The sequence below is a fragment of the Lipophrys pholis genome (genome assembly GCF_963383615.2).
Source record: "Lipophrys pholis genome assembly, chromosome: 16".
NCBI classification, from domain to species: Eukaryota; Metazoa; Chordata; class Actinopteri; order Blenniiformes; family Blenniidae; genus Lipophrys; species Lipophrys pholis.
In genome coordinates, this window is record NC_137634.1 from 3,653,910 (window position 1) to 3,679,887 (window position 25,978).

The 25,978-nt window shown below is 42.7% G+C and overlaps 1 protein-coding gene across 3 annotated transcripts; it reads left to right on the forward strand.

Annotated features, from left to right (window-relative positions):
* Window positions 1-940: 940 nt before the first annotated feature.
* On the forward strand, window positions 941-25,802 carry map6a (microtubule-associated protein 6a). 3 transcript variants are annotated; one of them, XM_080482488.1, is made up of 5 exons: window positions 941-1,942; window positions 18,579-18,792; window positions 18,917-19,125; window positions 23,409-23,519; window positions 25,299-25,797. In XM_080482488.1, exons 1-5 carry the CDS (start codon window positions 1,239-1,241, stop codon window positions 25,438-25,440), a joined length of 1,380 nt encoding a protein of 459 aa, XP_080338614.1. In that variant the 5' UTR covers window positions 941-1,238; the 3' UTR covers window positions 25,441-25,797. The 3 variants fall into 3 exon arrangements, with proteins under 3 accessions (XP_080338614.1, XP_080338615.1, XP_080338616.1); XM_080482489.1 differs by lacking the exon at window positions 23,409-23,519 and having other exon boundaries at window positions 25,299-25,802; XM_080482490.1 differs by lacking the exons at window positions 23,409-23,519; window positions 25,299-25,797 and adding an exon at window positions 19,342-19,466.
* Window positions 25,803-25,978: the final 176 nt, after the last annotated feature.

Consider the following 25,978-nt stretch of genomic DNA (forward strand, 5'->3'; position numbering starts at 1 on the left):
TTTAATTACCCCATTACCCACTTAATCTTGAATTATCACTCAATCACTTACTTAATGCTTTACTTGCACCCACTGACAAATAAAGAAAAAAGATGTCAATGTAGGTGAAAAGAGAAATGTTGCATGTGGAAGCTGAGGAAACAGATTTCAGCTTCTGAAACGAGCTGTCACAATTCATGATAAAACCTCCCTTCACATCATGTGTGTTTCTCTCAGATGTCTCAGAGGCTGTAGTCTCATGTGAATCAGGGCCTCTGGGTGCGTAATGAGTTGGCATTATTCATGTATTCTGATATTTGCCATCGCAGGGCTGCTAGTAATGGGTGCTCTTTGTTAGAAAAGACATTTTGCATGAATCAGGGACAGGATGGAGCAAAGGCTTTCTTTAAGACAGCTGTTTTGGGTTTTTAATTTCATGTTTTCATGGATGGTTTTTGTGGAATTCAGATCATAAGTCACGTCAAAACACAACAGTAATATCATCTTATATTGTTATATTCATTATAATCGTTTAGATTTTAATCCAGACAATATCAGATAAGAACGTCTTTGTGATCTGTTGCTTCTTGGAATTTAATTAAAAAAATAAAGACAGGTGATGAGGTACGCGCGCGTGTGCCAGTGCGCCTGTGCGTAACGAAACGCCGCGTGCGTCAAGCTCAACGTGCTTATCAGAGCCACAGGAACCTGGTACTTCACATTTCAAAATGTAAGCTGCATATTAAAGAGTTTGCGGCAGTGAAATGTCTGAAACACGCGCCTTTACATGTGCGTAATTACGCACATGTAATTTTTATTATACTCTGGTAGAATTTTAATATTCAGTTCCTGCAGTGAGATATTCTGGCTGGAGGATTTTGTTAATTGCTTTTATTTCCCTCCTCTGCCCCGGTGTAGTGTCTCCGGGATGCTGAGCAGGAGGGCGGGGCCGGTTTTCCTTGCAGAGCCCTGCTGTGGAGTGATGTAGCAGGACGCACGGACAGAGCGGACACACACAATCACAGCAAGCGTACCTGCGGTTTGTTTTTTGCTTTTTAAAACCTACTTCAGATCTTATTCTTGCAGCAACGATGGATTTACGCACGAACCAGATTTAACGCCAAACAGTGGAGCTTATCCATCCAGCCTCAGACACGGACATCTTGGATACGGGAGTGTGTTGAGGTGTTGTTGTTTTACCGTCACTCCTCCGGACCTGGTGGGATTCGGTGTGGTAGTGGAAGCGCGTGCCTCGCACCATGGCGTGGCCCTGCATCAGCAGGGCGTGCTGCATGGCCCGCTTCTGGAACCAGCTGGACAAAGCTGACATTGCGGTGCCTTTGGTGTTCACCAAGTACACGGACGCGTCGGAGATGCAGCACATCCAGCTGCAGCCGCCGCTCCACCCTCCCCAGGCCCGGGTCGCCATAGAAACGCAGCCCTCACGCGCGGCAGGATCCCGCACGCCCGCACGCGGGCCGCGCAGGTGCGTCTCCGAGGAGCGCGTGTGCAGCTCGGTGATGCGCGAGGACTTCAAGCACTGGAAGGTGCGACCGGAGCCGAGCTGCAAGCCCAAAAACCAGTACCACGAGCCCGACACGCCGTTCAACAGCGAGACCCAGTACCAGAAGGACTTCAAGCCCTGGCCCATCCCCAAAAGGTACGACCACCCCTGGATACCCAAACCGGCCCCGGGGGGCGAGGAGCGGCCCCGGGACGGGGCCAGGCGCTCCAAGCAGCGCGCCGCGCTCTCTGACCCGGAGAGCGGCGTGGAGAAGAGCGCCATAGCCGACAAGGTGCAGGAGAAGGACCTGCTGCAGGGCCCAGACAGGAGGAAGAGGCCCGGCAAGCAGGAGGGGGACAAGAAGCTGGTTCTCAAGGGGGAGGGGGGGGGCAGGGGGAGGCCGGCGGACGCTGTCAACAGACAGATCCGAGAGGAGATCACAGCAGGAAGCTCCTACAAGTGAGTCCAGACACCTTGTGTGTGTGTGTGTGTGTGTGTGTGTGTGTGTGTGTGTGTGTGTGTGTGTGTGTGTGTGTGTGTGTGTGTGTGTGTGTGTGTGTGTGTGTGTGTGTGTGTGTGTGTGTGTGTGTGCGTAGGGGTCAGAGAGGTCAAACACATCAGAGTTCACCAGTGCCAGGAAGCATGACACAATAAATCTCTAAGTGTGTTAGGATGAGCCTCCCTTTAAAGAGTTAAAATTCCAATTCAATTAGCAATTAGTTAAAAAAAAATGGAATAATAAATGAGAGATACAACACTGTACAACAACTATACATAAGCTACATTTACGAGATGCAATAACTATACAAAAAAATCTAATGAAAATAACTTTACAAAATGGCATTTACCAACACATAGTTAGGCGGTGCTCAAAATTTGAATTGATGTGAGCTTTTCCATTGAAAGAGTTAATAACTAATTTGAATTTAGTTATATTGAAAGGGATGTTGTTGCGCCCCCTGGAGGCCACAGTGCCATTAGCATTTGCCCATACTGCCTCCTGGGCTAGCCGGCTGTGTGTACACTTCACCCTCCCCCTTCATTACGCCTCATTCCCACTGAATAATTTACTCACAGTATTATTTCGAGGCCATCAGCACACGCCACACTCTGGAGGCTAAATCAGACCTTCCTTCATTCGTATGTGTTAAAGAGACTAAACAACCTGGACAAATCACCAGGCCATCAGAAAGAAGCCTGAATAAATAAGTTAACATGCAAACTTTTGTCAAACTGTGCACAGCAACTCATGCAACTTTAAGATCAATTTCACATTAAATTTCACATTTTATTGCAATCCATCGTTAAACTTATTACCTCAACCCTCTTATGTAGGACTGCAACTGTCGTTTACACATGTCCTGCTCATGTCAGACCATTACAGTTCATTTCATAATGTTAAATGTCCAATATTGTGCAAAATTGTGTATTTTTAAAAGTAATATGTGGCCCCGTAGGCTGTGTGAGTGGGTGAAAAGGTGAATCAGAGATTTTCCCTTCATGACATCATACAGGGAAACAACCACTCCAATAATATGAAAAACCGCAAGAGTTAGTTGGACCTCGCGTTAGTTGGACCTCGCGTTAGCGCCTTGGCAGTAACTGTAGCAACACATACGACCAAACGAAGTTACATATTGAGACGCACAATATTCTTAACTCATCATCTTCGGGAGCCTTTCCTTCTGGATCAGATTCTGGTCCAAACTGGTTGAACGACAGCCTTTATACGTCTCATTGCAATAAATATTAGTGAATTGTACTGGTGTTTCAGATAAATTGGTTTCCATGTTAAATGGTGACTTCTTTTAGTGTCTATTGTTGCTGCCCGTAACAGCATATATTAAAATTTGACTCACAAAAGAGTTTTTAACATCTGTTAGTAGCAGCAACTAGTGATGCTAAAGGGTCACCAGTTAACAGGGAACCCATTTAATCTAAAACACCGTAAAGCTCTTCTCTAGTGATGGACCAGGGGTAGGCGTGGACAGACACAGACACAGACACAGATACAGCCTGTTCTCCATAGAGTCACTAGAGGGACTTTTAGACAGGCTGACATTCAGGACCAAGACTGAATTTGGGGAAATTCATTTGAAATACAATGTTGTTGGACTTCCGGCACTGAAACTGTTTGAAAAACTGTATAATATGGGAGCTTTAATTCGTCTTCAGATTGTGTTTATAAAGGATGTTGGAATCCAAAGGCAATTAAAAACAAACAAACATACACCAAAACCTTCCTAATTTATGTACTTTAAGTTTGAATCTCATAACTGTTACACTTCTGTTTATTACAAGCTAAATTTTACAATAACTTCCATATTTGCTTTGTGTAATAACTTCATTAAAGTCGTCCTTGAGATCGAAATAGATACAGATTTTGACGTATTTGTAGGATTTTTAGAATATAGGAAAAAGGGACACTTCTGCTTTGCACTTCTGTAAATAAAATAAAAGTCATTGTGATTGATGAATAAATTCAAGCATAAACCCCCAAAGTATCGATAAAGTTCTATTCAGGCTTTTTTATATAATCATATCAGTAGAAATTTTGTCAGATACAAATGTCATGTAATGATAGTATTATTTATGACCCGACGAAGCCACTAAAGTAGAAAAATATCCTGTGAAAGTCAGTCTTTCAGTCAGTTCATTAAATATCATAAATGATAGCAGTTTATTCATGACTGCTTTCTTTTATTACATTTTTCTTGTAAATAAATATTTTTAAAATATTACAAGAAATAATTCATCTTAAATACTATGTATTAATTATAGGACATATTGCTGTTTACTTATTACATATCCTTTATTATGCGATATCTTTATTTTCTGTTTTATTAATATGGGTTGTAAGGGATTAATAAAGTATTTTCTTACTATTCTATTGTGTTTCCTCACTGTTTAATCACATTTACCACCTTGAGGATTTTTAAAAAAAAACGCAAACACAATAAAGTTATTTTTCAAACACATTGTTATAACGGTGTAAAATCTTACAATTACAAACAGTTCTGGTGTAATAATAACTTTATTACTCATATTTGTTATGCAGATGCTTGAATTTGCGTCTTCGTTTACTATTTTAATTAATGTTTTCTGTTATCATAGTAGGAAAGCAATAAACTATTTATTTATTTATTTAATTATTTCACTTTTTATCAGGTGTTTTGCAACCATTTCACAGCAGAACTATACGTGAGAACATTATTAGTGTGCAATCAGACATGCGAGGTGAGGTGGAGCTGCAGTCAGACACTGTTTGATGGTCCACAGGGCTCATCTCCCTATCCTGTTATGTAACCCCACCCCCACCCCCACCCCCCCGGGGCTGATGGGGGCTGGACGGGTGGACAGATGAGCATCCAGTCACGCACGTTTACTGTCACGTTTGCTGTCTCACTGTACGCCGGCCTCCTCGGGCTCCGTCATGATGTGACACTCGGAGAGTCTTCATGCTGCTTGTCTTCCTGTCGCTGCTGTTAAAATCTACTTCCTGTTGAGTCGTCCCGAGTTTGTTTCCTCTGAGTGGCGTCGGCGCGGTGCTGTGGTGCTCGTGATTCCCCCGCCAGTGTTCGGTTCTGTCACTGAGCGCAGGTCAGGGTTTGAGCATCGTCAGCGATTGAGTCTTACAGCTGTTTGGTGCCTGGCTGGCGGGCCGGAGATGCTGAACTGACAGCAGGGTGCAGGCCAGGACCCCCCCCCCCCCACCCCTCACCCCCCACCCCACCAACCCATCACCCACCACTTCTTCACATGACAAGCCGCGACGAGCAGAAACCGGCTGTCGGAGGCAGAAAGCAGGTCAGCTGTAGGTTAATTTCACATGCAGACCAGCACAAAGAGAAATCACACTGATTCTCACTTCTTCTCACTGATGTGATGGAAATAATGACACGGTAACTTCTCTTATATTTAAATGTGTCTAATAAATCATATCTAATGTAAATGATGCACTGGTGGATGGTGGGACTTTACAGGATAAGATCTTTAAAAGAAATTCAGTGAGAGATTTTCTCATTTTGGAGGATTCGATGTGAAGATATGGTGAAATATGGGTGATTTTGATTATAGTCAATAAAGTTCTTTTATAATATACAAATGGCACGTAATGGACTTTATTCACACAGTAAATATCCTAAAATCAACTTTTTAAATAATAATAAATTAGCATTCAGAAGTTTTCTCATCAAGACATTTATTATTAAGGCATGTCAATGTGTAATTATATCAAAGATGTTTTATTGTTATTTCTAAAGTGATCTAAAGTCTAAGTCCAAAGAAAATAAATTGTGTTTAGCAAGTACAAAGAAATGCAACATGGCAGAGATAAAAAGATTAAAAGGCATAAAAGAAGAATTTGAAAAAGAGGATAAAACATATAAAATAAAGCAGCAGATGGTTAAATTAGAAAGTGGTTTATGTGAACCTTGGTTTGTGTCGGAGGAAACTCTTTGTTCTCAGTGTGAACCTTCCATTTTACTCATTGTATTTGACTAATTCAGTCCCGACTGATTGACTCACTGTATTCTAAAGTACATTTATTTCCCTGGTTTTTCCTGTTTTCGCCACACTAATCTTGAACAAAATAGCCCAGATGAAGCAATAAAAGTGTGACTGCACTGCAGATTTCTGGGAAATTAGCTGATATTTTTTTAATGTGAATCATTTCACAGTTATTTTTGAGACCAAGAGTAAACAGAAATTAAGCATCTGGAGCTCCTTCTTTTTTTTTCACATCTCTTCACACACACCGATGATGCAAAGTGTTGAAATGTTGTGCCAATATTGAATTGTTTTTAGCTCTCTTGGCTGATTGCTGGTAGATGCACGCGTTTCCATTTGATTGCAGGCAAGATTAAGAACACCGTCCCTTCTTACGAGCAACATTCATGGGAAATTATCCGTTTGAGGACAGCAGCGAATATGTCAATTGATTATTCATTCGCAACTGAAAGCAGGTGGACGTGGAGTCTTATTAATCTGGAGGATTTAAAATTAAGCATGGATACAAAATTATATAAGAGAGTGAAAAATACCTGATTCAGTGAAGTTTTAATCAGTGTCCTGCTGACATTCGTCTGCTTCTGATTCAACAGTTGCATCAATCATGCAAATGACAAGAAACAACAGTGTTCGGTTGTTTTATGCGCCATATATTCTTTTTTTGAATAAATGGCTCCTGTTGATGTAAATGAGTGAAAATGGGCAGGTCCACTCATGTTTGGGACTTTTTAGCAAATGGGAAGTGGAAACGGGGTCAAAGTGAAGCTCATTAGTAATGAATGTATTCATGTTTAGAGTTATTCTTCTGAGATAGAGATGTGTTTTTTTTTTACTTCAGAGCTAAATCTCATGATCTTCAGGTCTTATTTCCTGCTGGTTGGAGGAATTCCTTCTTCCGCCTGTGGCTGATGATGCTAATGCGTCTGTGTTTATTCACACGTCCTGCAGATCTGGATCATCAGATGCGCTTAGATGACAACTGATTAATAACACGGCGATTCATGGACATTTTTTTTTCTTCATCACTGAATACAAAAGTCCTTTTAAGGCACTTTTACTGAGAAAAAACCCAATAATTCCACCTGAGCCATCAGAGGAGACGGTGGGAAGGGAAAACTCCCTTTTGACAGGAAGAAAGCTGCAGAACCAGAGGAGGAGGACTTTCTGCTGTTCCAGAGGATAGAAGGAGAGAAAAGGATTGGACCGAGCAACACGAAGACAATTTGACGCTAAAATGAACCATTAAGAAAATTGTTTGTCTTTTTATGAGCTAAAATTAGAAGTAAAACACCTTTAACACTTTTCTCTCACACGTTGCATAAAGTCTTATCGAGTGTTAGGTTTCCTTGTTGCTCCTGTAAAATTGTGTCATGGCGTTGTGCATTTTCAGAAAAACCCACTTTCGATTCAACCCTTCGTACTTTTGTGTGCCGCTTTGCACCGATTTCCCCCGAACACCTTTCTTCCCTCTTGTCTGTCGAGGACACTTTCCTTTGTTTATCCACAGAGAGCCTTCCTGCGCACAAAGCCTCTCCTTCTATACATCACCTGGGAAAATGCTAAAGGCTATTGTTGCGTGGTTGTTCTGGAAACCGCCGTGTTAATCGTTCCTTTGATTCCCTGGCCCTCTCTCTCTCTCTCTCTCTCTCTCTCTCTCTCTCTCGCTCTCTGCGTCGCACTCGAAACGCCGGCGAACGAGTCTCTGCGAGGGGTGGGAGATGTTTGATTGTCTTTTCCCAGCATTTCACAAACACTGACAGCGACCATTCTTCGTCTTGTGTGGTTGCGCTATGTGACACGTGTCGGCTGATGAAAGAGGAAACGTCAGGAAACAGGAGCAGGAGCAGTGAGGCCGCTACACTGGGTTCACCGAGTTCAGTCGGAAGGAGGTGTCTGTAATTCTCATTCCTGCAGCGTCCCGTACTTTGACACGTTTCTCGCAGAAGCTCCTTTTAACTCTGCAGAGTCTCGCCCAACAAGACAGGAAAAAAAAAAAAAAACCTGCTCAATCCATGTTGTCTTCTGGGTCACGTTTGCAGGACATGCCCAGATGCATGGCGGCAGACAGCACATTGCAACAAAGCCAATGGATTCTGCTGGATTTCAAAAAAAAAATGATCCTCTTAGGGAGTCTGCAAAGCCTCGTGTTCCTCCTGACAAGCAGAGAATGCAGGAACACTCGTTCTGCCTCAGCTCTGACACAGAGGAGGAAAAAAAAACAAAAAAACTACTAAGATGGTTAATTTATTCAGATTTTCTGCCGCCTGGAAACACAATGAGCTTTGGTTGCTGCAGATTCTCAAACGTTGTTGCCCAAATATAATCCCAACATCTCTGCCGATGTCTACGGGTTTCTACTCCGCAGCTGCATTGGTTTAGAGCTGTTATATAAGCGGTCTAATCGGATCTGATCATATCTGATTACAGTGACTTTACATCCGATTCTCAACATGAATGACTTATGTAAGATACTGTAACTTAGTTAACCTCACCGTCGTCTGAAAGCCGAACATTAATCCAGACTGGAGCCAACCGACTTACTGCTTTGTTGCAGTACATTCTGTGGTTTGGCAGGTTGAGTCATTCTCCATCTGTTTTTTTAAGTTGCATCCCCTAAGATAACTTTCCACAGCAGGTGTCGTCAAAATGCAAACTTAGCTGCTTCTTTTTTTTTTGCATTTTTATAAGCTGTGTGTAGACAGATTAAAAGTTCATCCTTGTAGAAGCCTTGTTGACCTCGAGTATCGACGTGTGCTGCAACCACGGGTCTATTAATGTCACCTCCGTTTCAGTGGAGGTTCACGCCACAGTGAGGCACGTTGAGCCGGATTTCATTAACTTCCGTTGGACGACATGTTTCTGTATTGTCATCACAAATTAGTTTATCGTCATTATGATTTGGTAAAAGCCGGCAGACGTTCTCAGTGCAGCTCGTCTGCCTCCATCCTGAGGGGAAGTGGTAATCCGGATAACTTGGGGGGGAGGAAGTTTCATGCGGCGGTACGCTCACAAACAGAACAAATCATCTTCGCTGTCACACGCAGTCCTCGTCCACAGTCCCAAATCATCCACTTTGTGGTTGATGAAGCTTTGTCAGCTTTGTCCTCTTCCTCACGTTGTACAGAAGCAAACTGGAAGATCTTTGAATCGGGTGTTTCAGCAACAACCTCCAAGCTCCTCCGGGGCGCTCCGGCCGACGTGGATGAATGATCCTATACGTAGAAACTGCTGAGCACGTGAAGGTCTCGTGTCGAGCGAACGGAAACAAAACACTACTGACAAAACGCAGACAGGGACAGAGCAGAGCTGCACCTCGGTGGGCTTTGACGGCTCTATCCATTTTGTGTTTGTAAGAAACATTTCCTCTCGTATAACTCCAAGGTTTTCTTGGGGCCAAATTCAGCTTCATGGTGAAATCAAGGAAACAATAGCGTGTCCAGTTGGTGGTCCTCATATCCTTAACGACACGAGTCAAGGTGTTTACACGACGACATTTTGAAGTGAGAACGCAAAACGTGGCTTTTTCACCTGAATCATTGCCGTTTTTTTTAAATCACACAGACGAAAACAAAAGCTGGGTTTGACCCTCTGGCCCCTGCAACCTCACTGGATGGATATTTGATGTATTGCAAGAGAGAGAGAGAGAGAGAGAGAGAGAGAGAGAGAGAGGGAGCTTTTATTCCTCCCTGGGACAGAAATAATTCAGCACATGGGGGATGGGTTTGCCAGGCGGGGAGGGGTTCGCCTCCCCCAGCTACTTGCACCCTTTACGTGACACAACACTGGAGCATAAGGTGGAAAAACAGACTGTTGGAGCAAAGGAACCTTGAAAACGCAGATGAATCAACACAATTCATGACCTTTAGAGAGGAGAGACGCTGGTGTGTGTTTGTGCTGCAACACAAGGTGATTTTTTACAAGATCCACATCATTGCAGGTCTTTTCTTTCCACTCCTGTGTGTTTTGGTCTCGATCGTGTCGGTGAGATGTGAGTGCTGTCTCTCTCTCTCTCTCTCTCTCTCTCTCTGGTTAACCATCCCTTTTGGTAGTATTTATTCTCACATATTGTCTTTGAAATCTTTCCTTTATGGCGTCTCCCAAATTGTGACCTCTGATGTGTTGAACATGTCTCCTACATGATCGATCCCATTGATCTCGTTCATCCTTTTTTCTCCATCATCACATCTGTTAAATTATAGCTGAGTATTTAATTACTATTTACTTTCCTTTTTTGTTTTTTTGTTCCATTAGATTTGGAATATATCCTGAATACCAGCATTTGAGTGGCTCATCTTTAAAGATGCAGCATATGTTGAGCTTTCTTTTATGGATTTTCTGCTCCCTCTCTAGCTGTTTTATATCCCGGCAGCTGCATCTTTGTAACATGTGACCTAGTTCGCTCTATTGATCAGCGTTTAAAAGCATTTGATTAACGTCTCACTGGAACTGCCTCACAGAAATATGCTACTCCGATATTTTTCACCCTAATTGCTTTGTTGTAGCCTTTCTACACCTCCTTAGTGCCAACGTTTCTGAGAGGAACTGACTACTGTTTCCGTGTCATACTTTCTTGTCGCGTTTATCGTGGCTGAAACGATGGAAGCTGCTTCCTTTCTCGGTCCTGCTTACAAGCTGTTATCTTAGTGGTTACCATTTCACTAAACTTATCCTGAAATAGCGTTGTCGTGATCGTATAGAATAGATCAGAAACTCGCGTGCAGAGATCAGATAATGAAACTCTTAATTATTTCGCTCGTCAGTGGGAATCATTCCATGAATCGGAGGTACGAAATCTAAAAGAGAAAAAAAACTCTAAATCCAAACGATCATGCAAGAAAACTGCTGCAACGCTTCAAACAAAGACCCCGTTTACACGACAACGTTTTCGTTTCAGAAAAGTTTCCCTTTTACACGGAAATGGCTGAAAACACTTAACAATGTAGTTTTCATGTTTTGCCACAAGTGGGTGCTGATGTTTGTTTTTATAACGATTGTTTGTTATTGTCCATCTACTCAGCATGTGCAGAAGAACTATTAATTACGGCCTTTGTTCGCACCGTTTCTATGGTGACGAATCAGAGCGTTTTCAAGAAGTTGTGTTTTCAGGGACTCTGAGCGCCGTCGATCGTGTAAAGCGACAACCAAAACGCAACAACACTTTTCTATTTTCGCTCAAAAGCGTCTTTGTGTAAACGCAGCCTTCATGTCTGCATGTTGGTACTTGATCTCCTATTTTTTTATTCTTGTTCTGCGTTTCTAAATCTGTTCATGTCGAGAGTTGCCTTTCCCTCTAGTTCATCCAAACCGTCAGTAGCGTGCACAACACGGGTCAACTCTTTCTGGCCTTTTCTGAGCAGAAGTGTGCAGGCTTTGGTTCCGGTGCCTTCCTCTCTCGCCCCGTCCCGCTGTGAGCGGTCCAGATTGTGCGCGAGCCGGGCCGTTTGCAGCTCAGCGGCGCTGTACCCTGGCGAGCGTCCACCCTGGTCCGTGCCAGCGTTCGGCCGCGGTGACGAGTCCTTTCTCCACCACAGCGGGTCGGCGGGGTCAGCCCTCCAAAGCAGATTTACTCACAAATATCATGATAGCACCGCCAGAACCGCGCTGACTCACTGAAGGAGGGGGGGGAGGTCATTTTTTCAAATTAAGTAGAGAGAAGAGAAAAATAAAGATGACAGATGACTTCAGTTTGTTAGGAAAAAGTTTACTCCTCCCAAAACAAAAAAAACACTGCATCATTTATCTTTCTTTGTTTTTGCTGAGAGCTTTCGTCTTCTTGGGTTCCAGTTTTGCAAAGTTCAACATTTTCTGCAGTGATCGTAGGCAGAATCTCTCGGACACAAAGAAAAGCTGAGGATATTTCTTCGGTAACTTTTCATGATTAAATGCATACTATAAACCCGATGGTATTTAAATCACTCACAACTCCTCCAGCCTTCACGTATGTGGGTCATTGTGGCATCCGTCCAATAGAAGTAGAGCACATAGCATCGCTAAGGTTTAGTCACCAAACGCTTGAAGGTACTTTGATCGCTGGGTGCTTAGTCAGGATGAATTCTGCTCGGTGATGGGTGTGCCGCGATGAACTGCAGATTTCTCTATTTATAGATGTGAAATGATGAGGGTGTGCTGCGGTCATGAAAAATGACTTTGACCTGCTGGGAAAGGCAGCTTTCATTGCCATTGGTTGGGATTTAGATGCTGATATTTTTTCCTGTTTATCCTGAAAGCTTCACTAAACAATCGCCTGCACACATTTAGCAGCCTGCCTAATGAAAATGTTGGTGGATGACGTCGAAAAACAAAAAACCAACACTTCTCATTGGCTCATGCTACACTGTTCCAGGTGTTTCCGTAGTTCTTGTGTAAATCTACTGACAGAGACAGAAACAAACACAGACTTTTGTGGCTTGTTTATACAGCGTTTTCAAGTGAAAATGATAGTTAATAGTTCTACAATAAACATTAACAAGTAGTAGTACTTTTATACTTCAGAGTCGCTGTAATAACAATCCACTTTGTCCATCCGTCCACACGAACGTCCGTGTACTCCCATTGTTAATGTTTAGAGCGTATCAGTTCCTGGTGCATGTGTGTGCGGTGTCATTACAAAAACAAACAACAGCACCCACTAGTGGCCCAACATGCCAACTACATCATTTTCAGCATTGCTGCTATGTCCGTGTAAACGGACCTCATTTTCAAAATGTTGCCGTATAAACACGAAATCTTTCCAAGACGAAAACACAAATATGTGCCTTTTCACTCGATATGTTCAGTAAACGGGGCCTGAGTTTGATCCGGTTTCTAAAGGGAGTGTGAACGCCTCCCTCCCAAGTGAACCAAGTCCTGGACTATCCCAATGTGGACGGCTCCTGAAACTTCACGAGTGCAACCTTTTTGAATAGAACCTTGTTTTTGTCTAAATAGAAAATGCAACTTTTCTGAAACATGGAGTACTGCACATGCACAACACATCGACAATAACAGTATTGGAGGAATTCAGAGTGTTGGTGGTGCTCGCTGTTTTACCTTAAAGTGTTCATTTATTTCCGAAAGGCCGATCGTTTAACTTTGTCGGAGATAAAATGGAAAAACAATATTTCTTATGACAGATCGTTCAGGTTGTAGTGAAGATGTTAAAAGCCGCGTTCTGCAGAAAGAGACGCATGATGCGTGATGACATACAGCTCATTTGTTCCAACGTAGTGAAACAGAAGGTGTATTGTGTGATAACAGCCTCTCCTGCCTCCATCTCATCACTAACTACCTCCCGAGGCGCTGAGCTCCGAGCTCGCGTTTCCTGCAGCTGAATGGAGGAGCGCTGCATGAACCTCGGTCTGCTGATGCTTTCGCGTCCGTTTTTACCAACAAGAGCGAGACGCAGCGTCGTGACACGGCGGCCGCCGAACCAAGAAAGCTTTCCCGGTGCAAGTACCAAGTACGCAGTGACCTCACAGACACTGGCAGTATTGTTACTCGGTCATATGTTTGTGAATAGCTGCAATGTTACAGTACAGGCTCTTTTTTTCATACCGTGAACCCTGTCTGTACTCGCATGCTGTCTTTTTCAAACACACACACACACACACACACCCTGAGGTGTCATGTGGGTGCTTTATACTCTTGGCCTTGGACATTGTTGTGTAATTTGTCTTCTCTTCGTGGCTTTCTGGCCCGGTCGAGCATTGAACGTGGACTTCAGCCTTGTTATGTAACAGCTCCCCGAGTGATTTCCACCTCTTCTCCTCGCATTTATTTCTTTAAGTGGAAACATCACTCACAATCCTTTCGAGTCTATTGTATAAACTCGCATTTCACTGGGTTTTTTTTCTCATTGTGCAGCGCCTGACAGTTATTTTTTTGTTTGAATTAGCTTTGAAGAGAAGATTTTCGACATCAATTAGGGCGTTATAACAGTAGCATTTGATAAATAAGTCAATCAAAAGTTGGAGTGACTTTCTGCTTCACCTCAACTTCATAGTCTCAATTCTTTATTTGGATGTTTTAGTCACGATCCGAGGCTCCGTTTAACGACGTTTTCAAGAGAAAACGGAAAAACTTTGTTGTGTTTTTGGTTTGTTTACATGACAACGGTGCTCAGCGTCACTGAAGAAGCAACTTTTTTAAAAAACGGTGTATTGTTCTCTCCGCGTATGTGTGTGTGTTGCTTTGTTACATAAACAAACAACAGCACCCACTAGTGGCCCAACATGAAAACTACAACAATCATCAAATTCACTTGTTACTATAGATTCGCACTTTTTTCTTTATATGAATAGATTCTCGTCATGGCCAAGTTTGACCAATTTAATTTAAGTAGTTATTGAGCCTTTTTCAATCTGTCAAATCAACATAAACGTGTATTTATTTGAGCTGTAACCTCAATGCTTGTTGACTTCAACTCATTTACCCCCAAGAGACTTCCTTTTATCTCGGATTGTTTAAAACAGACTCACAATCTATTACTAACATACTTAAGCAGCAGCTTTCATAATTTTGATGTTATGGTGTGAATGCAGACAAGCTTTTACAAGTAAACTTGTCTGCAATTCAAGAGAGAGAGAAAACGCCAGATTTTCCAGGTTTTCACCTTGACTCTGCTTCACTTTATCATCTCCCGTTACATTTTTTTACCTCAAGGACGTCTGGGGTCAGAACCTCACCTGCCAGAAGCAGCTCGTCCTCAATCACATGATCCTCTCATCGAGTGTACCTATGTCTCTCCATCCGACAAACAGTTTGACCTCCACTACTACAGATTCTACTACTGTTTCGTACAGATTCAGTACCTTTCCACTCTCACCGAGAGGACGGGTGCATTTCCTGTATTGGAGCGAATGTTTACGCTGAGCGGTGTGTGTGTGTGTGTGTGTGTGTGTGCAGAGTTTAAGTGTGTGTTCCCTGCGGCGGGAGACACGGCTGATTGGTGTCGTCTGACCGGAGGGCTTCATAATTACCTGCTTCATCACATCAGCATTACCTGGCAGAACACCAAGGACACCACCATGCATTTGGATTAGTTTACCGGCTTTAAAATAGTCTTATTACGCACAATTACACTGTTGAGCCATAACATCCAGACGTGTAGGGTATTTGGAAATACACCGGAGAAAATGTATCCGACTGTCTGGCAAAAAGCAGAAATCCTTGGCGTGGCGGCAATCACACGCTGCAGGCGGAATGTTTCCAGTTTGTCTGTCACGGTCTTGTTAACACAACATCTCTGAGATACAGAGAGGAAATGTCTTTGTGTCTCAAAGTCGACCTTATCAGGTGGAGCTGGCCAAAGGTCAAAACCACCGGGGGCTCATGCGTCCCCTTTTGGTGAAATCTCATGGTGGACTGCACTTAATGTCTTTTTTTTTTTTTTACAATTTCCAAGAGACTTTGCCATCTTTATTTTATGAGCTTGGACAGATATTAATGTGGACTGGTGGTGGAGAGGTACAACCACAAAGCAGCACACGAGCAGTCTAAAGCCAATCTGTCGGCCAACTTCTACACTTTCGATGTACCACTTGGTATTTACAGTAAGGGAAGTTGATCAACTGTAGTTCAGTTGGTCGATCGGCAGCAGTAACCAACGGTGTGTGAGAGTTTGAATGAATGGGTGAATGTGATCAGAAGTAACGTCCACTAACAATTCCTCGGTTTTCGCTTTTCACTTTCTTGTTTTTTTTCATCTTTTTGTTTGCCATAGAAATGATTGTCTGCATGTCGTCACTCCTTTTCTAGGTTTAAGGAAACAGATTTTGTTTTATAGACTAAACAATAAAGAAATCAGAGAAATCAGCTGGTCCGAATCTGGTGATACGACATATTTAACAGTGGAGTTCTGAATTAATTCATCGTAATAGCTCACGATACTGTGATACACAACGTGTCGCAATATATTTGAAAAAAAACTCGTTAGACGAAGAAAAAAGCTCCATATACATTGTTATTTTGCAATGAAAGCAACGAGATCTGTTCTATTATAGGTCGACGTTTTGCAGTGAAAAGGGAAAACTTTCACAGTCATCCTACAATCCAGCTTTGTCGTTTGTCCATACGGATGTCCGTGGACTCGCTGTTGCTAATGTTAATAGTTTAAAGTTCTCTGCATATGTGTGTGTGTGGTTTCATTACAAAAACAAACAAGAGCGCCACATCGTGGCCGAGCTTGTTGATAACTACATCGTTTTTGTTGTTTCCGTTTTCAAAACGTAAAACTAAACGCAAAACTTTTCACGTGAAATGTCACATTTGTCTCTCAAAACTCAAAAGGATCGAACTGAGTTTTGTTTGACTCAAAGATAATAAAATGTACTTCTCCGTTTGACCACTAGGTGGCAGTGTTGTGATCTATTCACAGGCATTTTTTGGGGGGGAGAGGAATTGAGTCAGGAATGAAGCCGAGCTGATTCGTAGCATTAGCACACCAAGCTAATAAGCAACTATTTATTACGATTTATTTTTTTTGTTGGAATATATACACTATGTCTCATTAAATCAATAATTTTATATACACCTGAGTATTAGCAGACTGCGCTCGTTCTGTTTTACACTCATCCATAATTCTTTGAATGTAAGAGCACTTAAACAGAACGGCGTGCTGCTGCTGACCTTTTTCAGAACTGCTGTGTGAGGAAAATACTAAATATCACAGCATCGAAGCGTGGCGCAGACCTCCGCCCTCCGACATGCAGCCGTAATGCACCATTCACCTCCATCAACATTTTATTTTCTACATCACGTCCAACCAAACCAGGTTTTAAATCAGTAGAACTAGAGAAAAGATATATATATTTTACTGAAAAATAATGTTTATCAAATGACACGTTAAAAAATATTCAGCTAAAAACCTCCTGTCTTGTTTCCTTGTGTTGAAGGAGTCATTCCACATTGACGTTATACAGTAATTTGCTTCCCTGCAGCATTTTAGTCGAGGCGGTCGATGCCATGCATGAATTATGAAGCTCCAGCAGCTGAGCTTAGCAACAGAGAGAAATCAACAGATATAAAGTTGAACAGCGGAGCTCGGCCTTTTAAAACCGGAGCCCATTTTGCTGTTCGGAGTTCCCAGAGTGGATCTTCTTCTTAATATCCACTCGCTTCCGTCACCTGCAAGTCCTCCTGCGCCTCCTTGAGCCCTGTGCTCCTCACACCTGTGCTCTATTATATCTCATTACTACAGTACAACCACCAACTTGCCCGTGTGTATACTGTCACATTTCATGTACGTATGGGAGATCACTGCGTGGAGCACTCAAGCAAATCGCATGTAAACAAGGTCCAATTAATGTAAAACCTTCGTCTGAATAGTGTATTGATTATAAAAACCAGAAGCACAATCTCTCCGGGATCTGAGTGGCTCAGGAGAATAGCGTGTAGAAGCACATGTGGAGTGTTATGCTGACTCATGACTAGTTTTCTGACCCGAGGACGTGAACGGGCAACCGCCAGAGATTTGATTTTAGCTGTGGTTTCATATTTAGGACATGTCGTTCTCTCCACAACAACATGCACAGGTTGATTTGCTGAAACGACCGTTTATTGCTCGTCTTTCTTCCTTAAACCAGGAGTCAGCCTTTGCGTCTTATGCCGACTTACTGGTGAGAACGGCGACAACTAAGAAATTAAAAATTCATAAACCCGCAAAAACAGAACAATACAAGATTGCTCTCTGCAATAGAAATAACTATGCACAAAACAAGACTTAAACAACATTCCTCGCTGTGGGTTGAGGTTCCTGTGATGGTCCGTTTATCATCAATAACTTGGATTACATTACAAACGGCTCTCTTCCTGTCAATGAATGAATGAATGAACTATCTTAGCGGTGTGTGTTCTCGAGACGAGGGCTCGGCATGCTTTATGGCCAAAAGAGACGTTTTTGAAATTTTCCACCTAATAAAATGTGACTGGAGCTGCAAAACATGTAAATTCTAAAAGTGACATTTCTACGTCTTTTACTACACTTTTAGCTCTTCCAGCCATTTTTAGATATTTTTCCTCTTTTTTCTTGCTTCAGCTTTTTCATGCATCTTGGCTAGTTTAGCTATTTACTGTAACTATTCATAGCCGCTGTGCGTTTCCAGCAGTTTTAACTATAGTGGCAATTTTTTCCCCTCTTTTTTTCATTTTTCTTTCTTTTTCTTTTTTCTTTTTCTTTTTTCCATATTTTCTTTCCCACTTTTTTTTTTTCCAAATAAATGTGGGTTTTTTTTCTCATTATTCCTTTTTTTTTTACTGGGCAAGTCTGGCTGTTTTGATTGTTTTAGCTGTTTTACTTCATTTAGTTGTTTTTAGCCTAGATTAGATCATTTTTGAAAATCATCATGGTGTGCAAATAAAATGTAAAATCTAAGCAAAATGTTTATTTACCAACTACTTTCTGAAAATATCAGGGAGTCGCGACAGGAGGCCTGAAGAGCCGCAGGCTGCAGACCTCAGTTGATTATTATAAATTCAACATTTCGAAAAATTAGACATGGAATACTTCATCGCGTACAGCACAGACATTATGAAAGCGTTATCAATGAAGCTAAAACTGTCTAAATACCTACAGCGAATGTTTCATAGTTTCTTCTTGTTTCTCTCACAGAACTGAGTTCAAGGCTTACAGAGACGTGAAGCCGGTGAAGATGATCCGGGCCAAGTCCCAGTACCTGCCTCCAGACGAGAAGACGAGTCTGGAGACAAGCTACAGCGCCACCTTCAAGGGACAGGCGCCACTGCAGCCCGCCGACAACAAGGCCCAGGAGAGGAGGCGGATACGCAGTCTGTACAGCGAGCCCTACATCGACCCCAGCAAACAGGTGAGGGCGCACGTTTATCCCGGCACGGGGACGACGATCTTCGCCGATTCTGTCCATGTTCGTCTCATTTGCACGGCACCGAAATGAGCTCAGGAACCTTTTCTTCACTATCCGACACCTCTAGGTTGACAGGTATAGTGTCTCTAAACCCAAAAAGGCTGGAGCCGCCGCCGCGGGCCCGGGCAAGCCGGTGAAGAGAGCCAAAGATAAGCAGAGCGCGGCGGCGAGGGGCTCCAGGAAGACCGCCTCGGAGAACCAAACCGAGAACCGGCCGGCGGTGGGGGACAAGGAGAAAAGTAAAGAGATGAACAACAAACTGGCTGAGGCAAAAGAGTAAAAATCATTTTAGCACTACTTCTCCTTTTTCTTTTTTTTTTTTTTCCTTTCTTAATTCTGGGGGAAAACAAAACACAGAGGCTGCAAAATTGATTTGAGTTTCTTTGTTCTCATCTGTGTCTCCCTCTTTCCCCTCTCCTCTCCTCACTCTCTCTCTCTCTCATCCTCCCCCTCTGTCACTACCTCTTGGCTACGTTTGTACTGTAACACTAGAATAAGATGTGGGGATCTGAACATGACATCCCATTCGCTGCTCGCGCCTCACGCTATACCAGACCGCTATAGTAAGGAGTGGGCGGGAGCATCCTCTTCCCTTCTCTCCGCCATTTGATGCCCACCACCCACCATCAACCCTACCCCCAACCCCACCCCACTCCGCTCGCCTCCATCTCCAGGTTGCCATGGCTACCGGCTGCCTAACTAGCCAATGGACGGCTCATCTGTTGCATGGGCCCGGCGACAAGCAACTCTGGAGGGTTGGCTTTGATCGACCGAACAGATTGCTTTGACTTTATCAAGGATTTGTTCCTCTCTTCTTAATATTATTGTTTTTGGGGACTTTACGTTTTTTTTGTTTTTGTTTGTTTTTTTGTGAGCTAAATTGGCGTTTTGATTTGGTTTCTGCTCCCAAACGAACTGCAAAACCTGAAAAATCTTTGATAAACGTCCCGCTTTGGTTAAATCATGATCCATCGCTTGTTTTTCTGTACCTGCTGTGTTCTCTCCGCTCACGCCGCCGTGCCAGGCAGCATCGTCATCCGAGCTTTGTTCACTGTGATTTTTTGTAATGAAGTGTCTTTTTTTTTTTTTTTTTTTTAAACTCTGTCTGTACGTTAGTCAAAAAATGCTTTTCCACCCACGTCAAGGGACTGCTCCCGTTGTGTTTGAGCCGTTCACACAGCTGCATTTTAAATCTCCCAATTTGCTGCCAGCATATCATCTGGGTCACGCTAAACTGATTATGCATTCAACACCAGTCATTTGCGTTGCAACTGAGTACTCTCAGAGAATTAGATAACACTGTCGTAACGCCATTCAGTTGTTTTATTATTTTCAGAATGAGAACGCTTCGGCAAAGCTGGGAAATGTTAAGTCGTGTGGTTTGTGTCCTGTCTGCCAAACACACAGCTACCGGTCTCACTGGCAATAACTCTTGAGTAATCACCTCCAACACAGTCTTCTACTAACAGGACGGATCCGTCTGTGAGGCGCGAGCGTCAGCGCACACTCTGTTTGGCTTTTTGTGCTGAGGGTGACCGTATCCGATCTGATTAGACTGCCACGACACGACGGCAGACAGTTCCAACGTCGTTGTTTCGCATCAAAAGTGAGGAGCTGTAGAGCTAAAGCACAGATCTATAGACATAGTTCACTGCACATTTTTCTTACGCACCGCTATAACATCTCATTTATTACTTTATAAAACCAAACAATACACTCCAAGTGATGGGTTTGTGGAGTTTGCTCTTCTACTAAAGGGGTTTCTCGGTAGTTTTAAGAACAAGCAGCGGTATTGCCCCTTTTACTATGTGTCTGCAATGAGAGTTTATGTGGAGCTGTGATGAATTATGTGCACTGTGCATTCATGCTCTGCAAAATCAAGATGGCAGAATTTCAAATCTCGAATAATCATCAATATTCACAAAAATTGTACGTTCATCTGATTAAAACATTTCAATCGAGCTGCTATTGGGATAAACTAACATAAAAGCAAAAAGCAAAACCATTGAATTAATCTATTTAAGTGTTTGTATTTATTGCGAATAAATAGCCTAACTCAAAAATATGAGTTAGGCTAACATAACCATGACTGTTACTATCTCAATAAAGTGTTTCATACACAAAATCATCCTAGATTATTACTACATGTTTGTCTTTAATTATTTACGATTATTTTAATTGTGTAAAGACATCCGTCCTCAATAGAATGCACTGGAGGTGAAGCGGGTCCTCAACCAAGATGGCGGCGTCTACTGCGTATATGTCTATGTAACTTTCAGGCTGCTGACGCGAGGCCAATGATTTATTCCATATTGACAACTTAAAGCTATATCTTCCTGTAGGATCAAGACGATAACTTATTTTGGTTTTGACGGATGTACGGTAATTTACCTCAACATACAATCAATTTGAACCTCTTGTGTGATAATCCTACACTTTAATTTCTCTAATTTCCAACAACTTTTACAGCTCTAATCTAATATTTAACTCTTAAATATATAAGAAGAAGAAGAAAGAAATAAACCCTATACAAATTAGCAGTGGAAAGAGGGTATATTTTTGTAGGCTAATGACAAAGGTTAGCGTGGCTGTTTTGCTGCAGATTTCTGGATTTTCTCTTTTAAATTGCTTAGAACTGCCGTGTACGATGACTAATGTTTGTGTAAAAACAAACTAAACAGTCACATGACTTTAAAATGATATTTTCTTTCTCAATAGATTTAGCGCGCTAGCTAGCCTCGTGTACTTTCATCTGGTAACAGGATCCTAAAAATGTGATGAAAGTTTGGAGTTCAAAATGTTTACAAGAGATTTAATTAGGATTAAGAGACTGTTTAATGTTTGATATAAGTCTCATAGGCTATATGTTTGCATCATTAAAGCTTCAGAAAGGGTGTTTCCCGATAAAATGAAAATCCGGAATTAACTGTTCACATCATTTTAGGCGTCAAAGAATTAATTAAAACTTTTAGAAACTTTAAAAATCAAGTTAGGACAGAGAGCGCAGAGGTGGTTTTAAGCTACTACACAGCATATCCAGGTTTTGTTAGTCATTCCTGCGGCACGTTTTGTTCACTACAAAAGGTCACGCAGACTTTTAGCTCAGGGGCAATGCTAGCTAGGTTAGCGGTTCTCGAGAAGCGTTTCAAGGACTCGGAGACTCAGATTCGGCTGAAATTGTCCATGTTTGAAAGGCAGAACGTTGGTTTGATGGGTTCGGTTCTGAAATGTGTTTTGGGTCTAAAGCGGGTTTTCAAGGGAAACATGAAGTAGGTGGTGTCGTGACTGTTTGTCTGTTGAAATGAATTCCAACCTCCTTTTGTATATACAGCTTATATTTGTCTATATATGACGATAGCAAGGCGGAGAGTTAGTCCAAAGCTGGTTCACCAGATACATAAAGATTGTTCTGGATTAGAAGAGCACTGTACAGTCTTGTTCTGGGTTAATCGATTATTGTACTCCACACACACACACACACACACACACACACACACACACACACACACACACACACACACACACACACACACACACACACACACACACGCACATCATTGTTCTTATGAGTTCTGCTTCTTGGCATCTCTTCCTCCATCTTTTTTTCTGTGGCGTCTGACACACCACCACCAACCCTCCTCCGGGCGATGAGGGGGGGCCCCACTCATTAGCATTTTGCAGCCTTTGGTTGGGGTGGAAGGTGGGTGGGGGTCGGGGAGGGGAGGGGTGATTTCTGATGTTACACAAGGGAGGGGGGCAGTAAATGTAAACAGTGCTCAGCACACACACATACACACACACACACCCACACACGCACACACTTGCACACACGGTGCTATCTTTGTGATTACTAGGCAAATAAGGATAGAAAGTATGGTGAAGAAAGTAATGTTTTTTGGTTTTTTGGGGCGACAACAACAAAACAAAAAAAGAGAAAAAAACTGTGACGTGCTTGTGTTCTATCTGCTTGCTCATATTTAATGAAACATTACAAAATAAATGCCGAAAAAACAAAACAAAACAGAAAAAGCAGTGTCTTCTTTGCCTCTTTTCTGTCAGATTAGCGGTTGCAGGTATCTGTCGGCGTTCCTCCCGTTCCCCAGTCTTTTTGTCTTTGTAACAGACGACATTTGTGAAACAAAATCCACATGGAAGAGAATTTTTTTTTGTTTTATTTTATTACTTAGTTTTTTTTCGCTCTCACAAAACTTCTTTCTATGCTTATCTGAGATTGCGCCGCATTCTGGCCTGAGCTCTGGCGTCTTTTCCCCGGGCGCTGCATGTTGCTCTGACACGCGAGGACTGGAGAATATATTATTTCTGCACCGTGTCTCAATATATTCGAAAGGGACTCGGTCGGTTTGCGGAGCAACATGTGCGCGGAAGGCTGCGCAGATACTCAATCCAGAATAAGATGTCATGTGCTTGTTAGTGCATTAAGAAAAACAACCTCATATGTGACGCCGCACTTGCTGAATACACGCTGTTCTTGCCACGTTTGGATGATGCTGTGTCCACTCTGTCCTGTGCTAATGAGTGACATTCTGATTCATTTGAAGGGTTGTGCTAAAACAGTACCACTACATACAACTCTGCCAGCCAATCCGAGATATTGGCTGGGTGCAGACTCTAAAGCAACACCTGTGGGGCTGTGCGCTTCCCAATCCCAGGTAACCCGATCGCGATGATAAGCAACACAGAGACCACAAATGCCACTCATTCCCATTCATACATGCTCTCACTTTAGAGTTGTGTTTCACTTTGGGTTTGTTTCTATTCCAGTGGCACAGTTTTGTTGTTTTATTTCCGTTTTTTTCCTGGTGAACCGCCACATTATCTCCGGCCCCCCTGCAGTTCTCTTCCATATGGACAGTAGAGTAGGGGGGAGGGGGGGGGTTGAGAGGGGGCCTGCCTGCTGTCACATCCTACGACCCCGTTTACACGACAACGTTTCAAGTGAAAACATATCGTTTTTGCATTTTTAATTCAGAGAAGTTTCACATTTACATGGCGATGTTTTGTTCACACGGAAACACTGAAAACGATGTAGTTACCATGCTGAGCCACGAGTCGGCACTGTTGTTTATTTTTTTCGTAATAAGACCACACACACATGCGTAGAGGACGATACGTAATAAACATTAAAGGTCCCATATTATGCAAAATTGACTTTCTTATGGTTTTCTAACTGTATTATGTGTCCCTGTAGCCTGTGTTTGAGGCCCAGGAAGTGAAAAAAGTCACTTGCTTGCTCCACTTTTGAAAAGTGTGCTCACACAGGCAATTCAGAGATTTTCCCTTTTTGATGTCATCTGGTGAAATAACCACTCCCTCTGGTAGTTGATACTCACTTTGACCCTCACACAGCTCAATGAGCTTTGTACTCTTAAACTATGAGCAAGTGACCTTTTTTCTCTCCTTGCAAAACAGACCCAGCTCATTAGCATTTAAAGGTACAGGCACAGAAACAGCCTGTTCTCAGTCGAGCTCAATAGAGGGACTTTTGGACTGGCTGAAATTCGGGACCACGGTTGGATTTGGGGGAATACACTTGCAATGTTGTTGGACTTCTGACACCTACTGTATGTGAAAATGGTTGAAAAAACGTATAATATGGGACCTTTAACGATACACCGTTGTCATGTAAACACACACCCAAAACGCGACGGAAGTGTCGTGTAAACGGGGGCCTACATGTTTGGTTCCTTTAAGGTCCGGTCCTCTCCTACAAGCTGCTGTAACGCACCAACAACCTGCATGACTGAGTTACAGGTCGGACCCACTCATTTATTAGCCGTAGCACTTTGCATCAGGCAAAAGTCCCATACTGTGTTGGCGTTCTTACATCTTTATGTTCTTTCTGAAGCATGCTGCCACTGTTTTCTGTTGGACCTGCAATCTGAGTTCACGTTGAGTAATCTGGACTAGGCCGTGCGCTCTATCTAGTGTAAGCATGCTAACGGGTGAGTATGAATGGAATGAGGGAACCGACGCCGCTTTGGAAAACACACATTTTGAAAGGAAATTGTAAGTGCATGTCTTGGCTTGTTTTCTGTTCGAATGTGATCTGGAGTTTGTCTCCATGTCCTGCATCTTGTAAGCTGTCCTCTACCGAACACCCCGAGACCCTCATTGCAGTAAACGCCCTTCCCCAAGTTCAAAATCCTTTTTTTAAATGTCAAACTTACATGATTTGTCTCCTCCAAGTTTTCCCGTTTGTTTACGTAATACATGTGGCAAGCCAACAGGCAAAGAAGCCTGCGTCTTTGTCCTCCTTTTTCCCCCCCCGTCTCTTATCTTTGTCGGAAATGAGCGGTCGCAGGGTGCTCAAGCTCAGCTCAACCCGATGACTCGCCCGAGCTTCACATGCCTCATCACGTCTCTCTCTCTCTCTCTCTCTCTCTCTCTGTCTCCTTTCTCTGCCACCTTAACCATGTGCTGCCTCCTAGAGATGCTAAAGACGAGCCTCTCCGACCCGGTCATCATCATTCCCAGGGTGCTGCTGGAGGAGAACCACTTCTGGAGAGAACCGAGCCTGGGAGGAGCGGCGGAGTCGTACGCTTTGCCCTAGACGTCAACCAAACCGAGTAGCTCCCATCAGAAACTGCTGCTCTGCACTGTAAATATTTAGTATTCAAATTGGATTAGAAAAAAAAAAAGAAAAAAAAGGAGTAAATCCAACAAAATAATAATTAAAGAAAAAAAAAAAGGAGAAGAATCCAGCTTTCCACATATTTCAACCACGCATGTTTGTAACAGCTTCAGGCTCGAATGTCCCCGGCTGTTATTGCAAAGGTGCTACATCATTTTTCTGGTTTTCATGCGATTTCTTTTGTGAAGGACCACGTCAGGACTATTAGTACAAACACACCATGAAGTGCTTAACAATGACAAAACTCTGTACTGTATACTGACTGGTTTTAGTGTAAATAAACAAGCATAATATGCAGGTTGTTACGCTGTCGTGTAATTTTTCTCGTTTCATTTTGAAAATACTAAAGTGGTTAGGACTGTGAATATATCCCCGGTTTGACTCCTGTGTGGGGGTTGCATGTTCTCCCCGTGTGTGCTTGTGACATTCAAGGTGAAGTGGTGACTCTAAGGCCTAGTTTACCCGAAGTCAACAGAG

Excerpts from the sequence above, each read along its gene's own strand:
- map6a (XM_080482488.1), top strand. The coding sequence starts at position 1,239 with ATGGCGTGGCCCTGCATCAGCAGGGCGTGCTGCATGGCCCGCTTCTGG. Across the intron at positions 18,793-18,916 it reads ACATCGACCCCAGCAAACAG|GTTGACAGGTATAGTGTCTC; the intron begins GTGAGGGCGCAC and ends CGACACCTCTAG. Across the intron at positions 23,520-25,298 it reads TGTGCGCTTCCCAATCCCAG|AGATGCTAAAGACGAGCCTC; the intron begins GTAACCCGATCG and ends GCTGCCTCCTAG.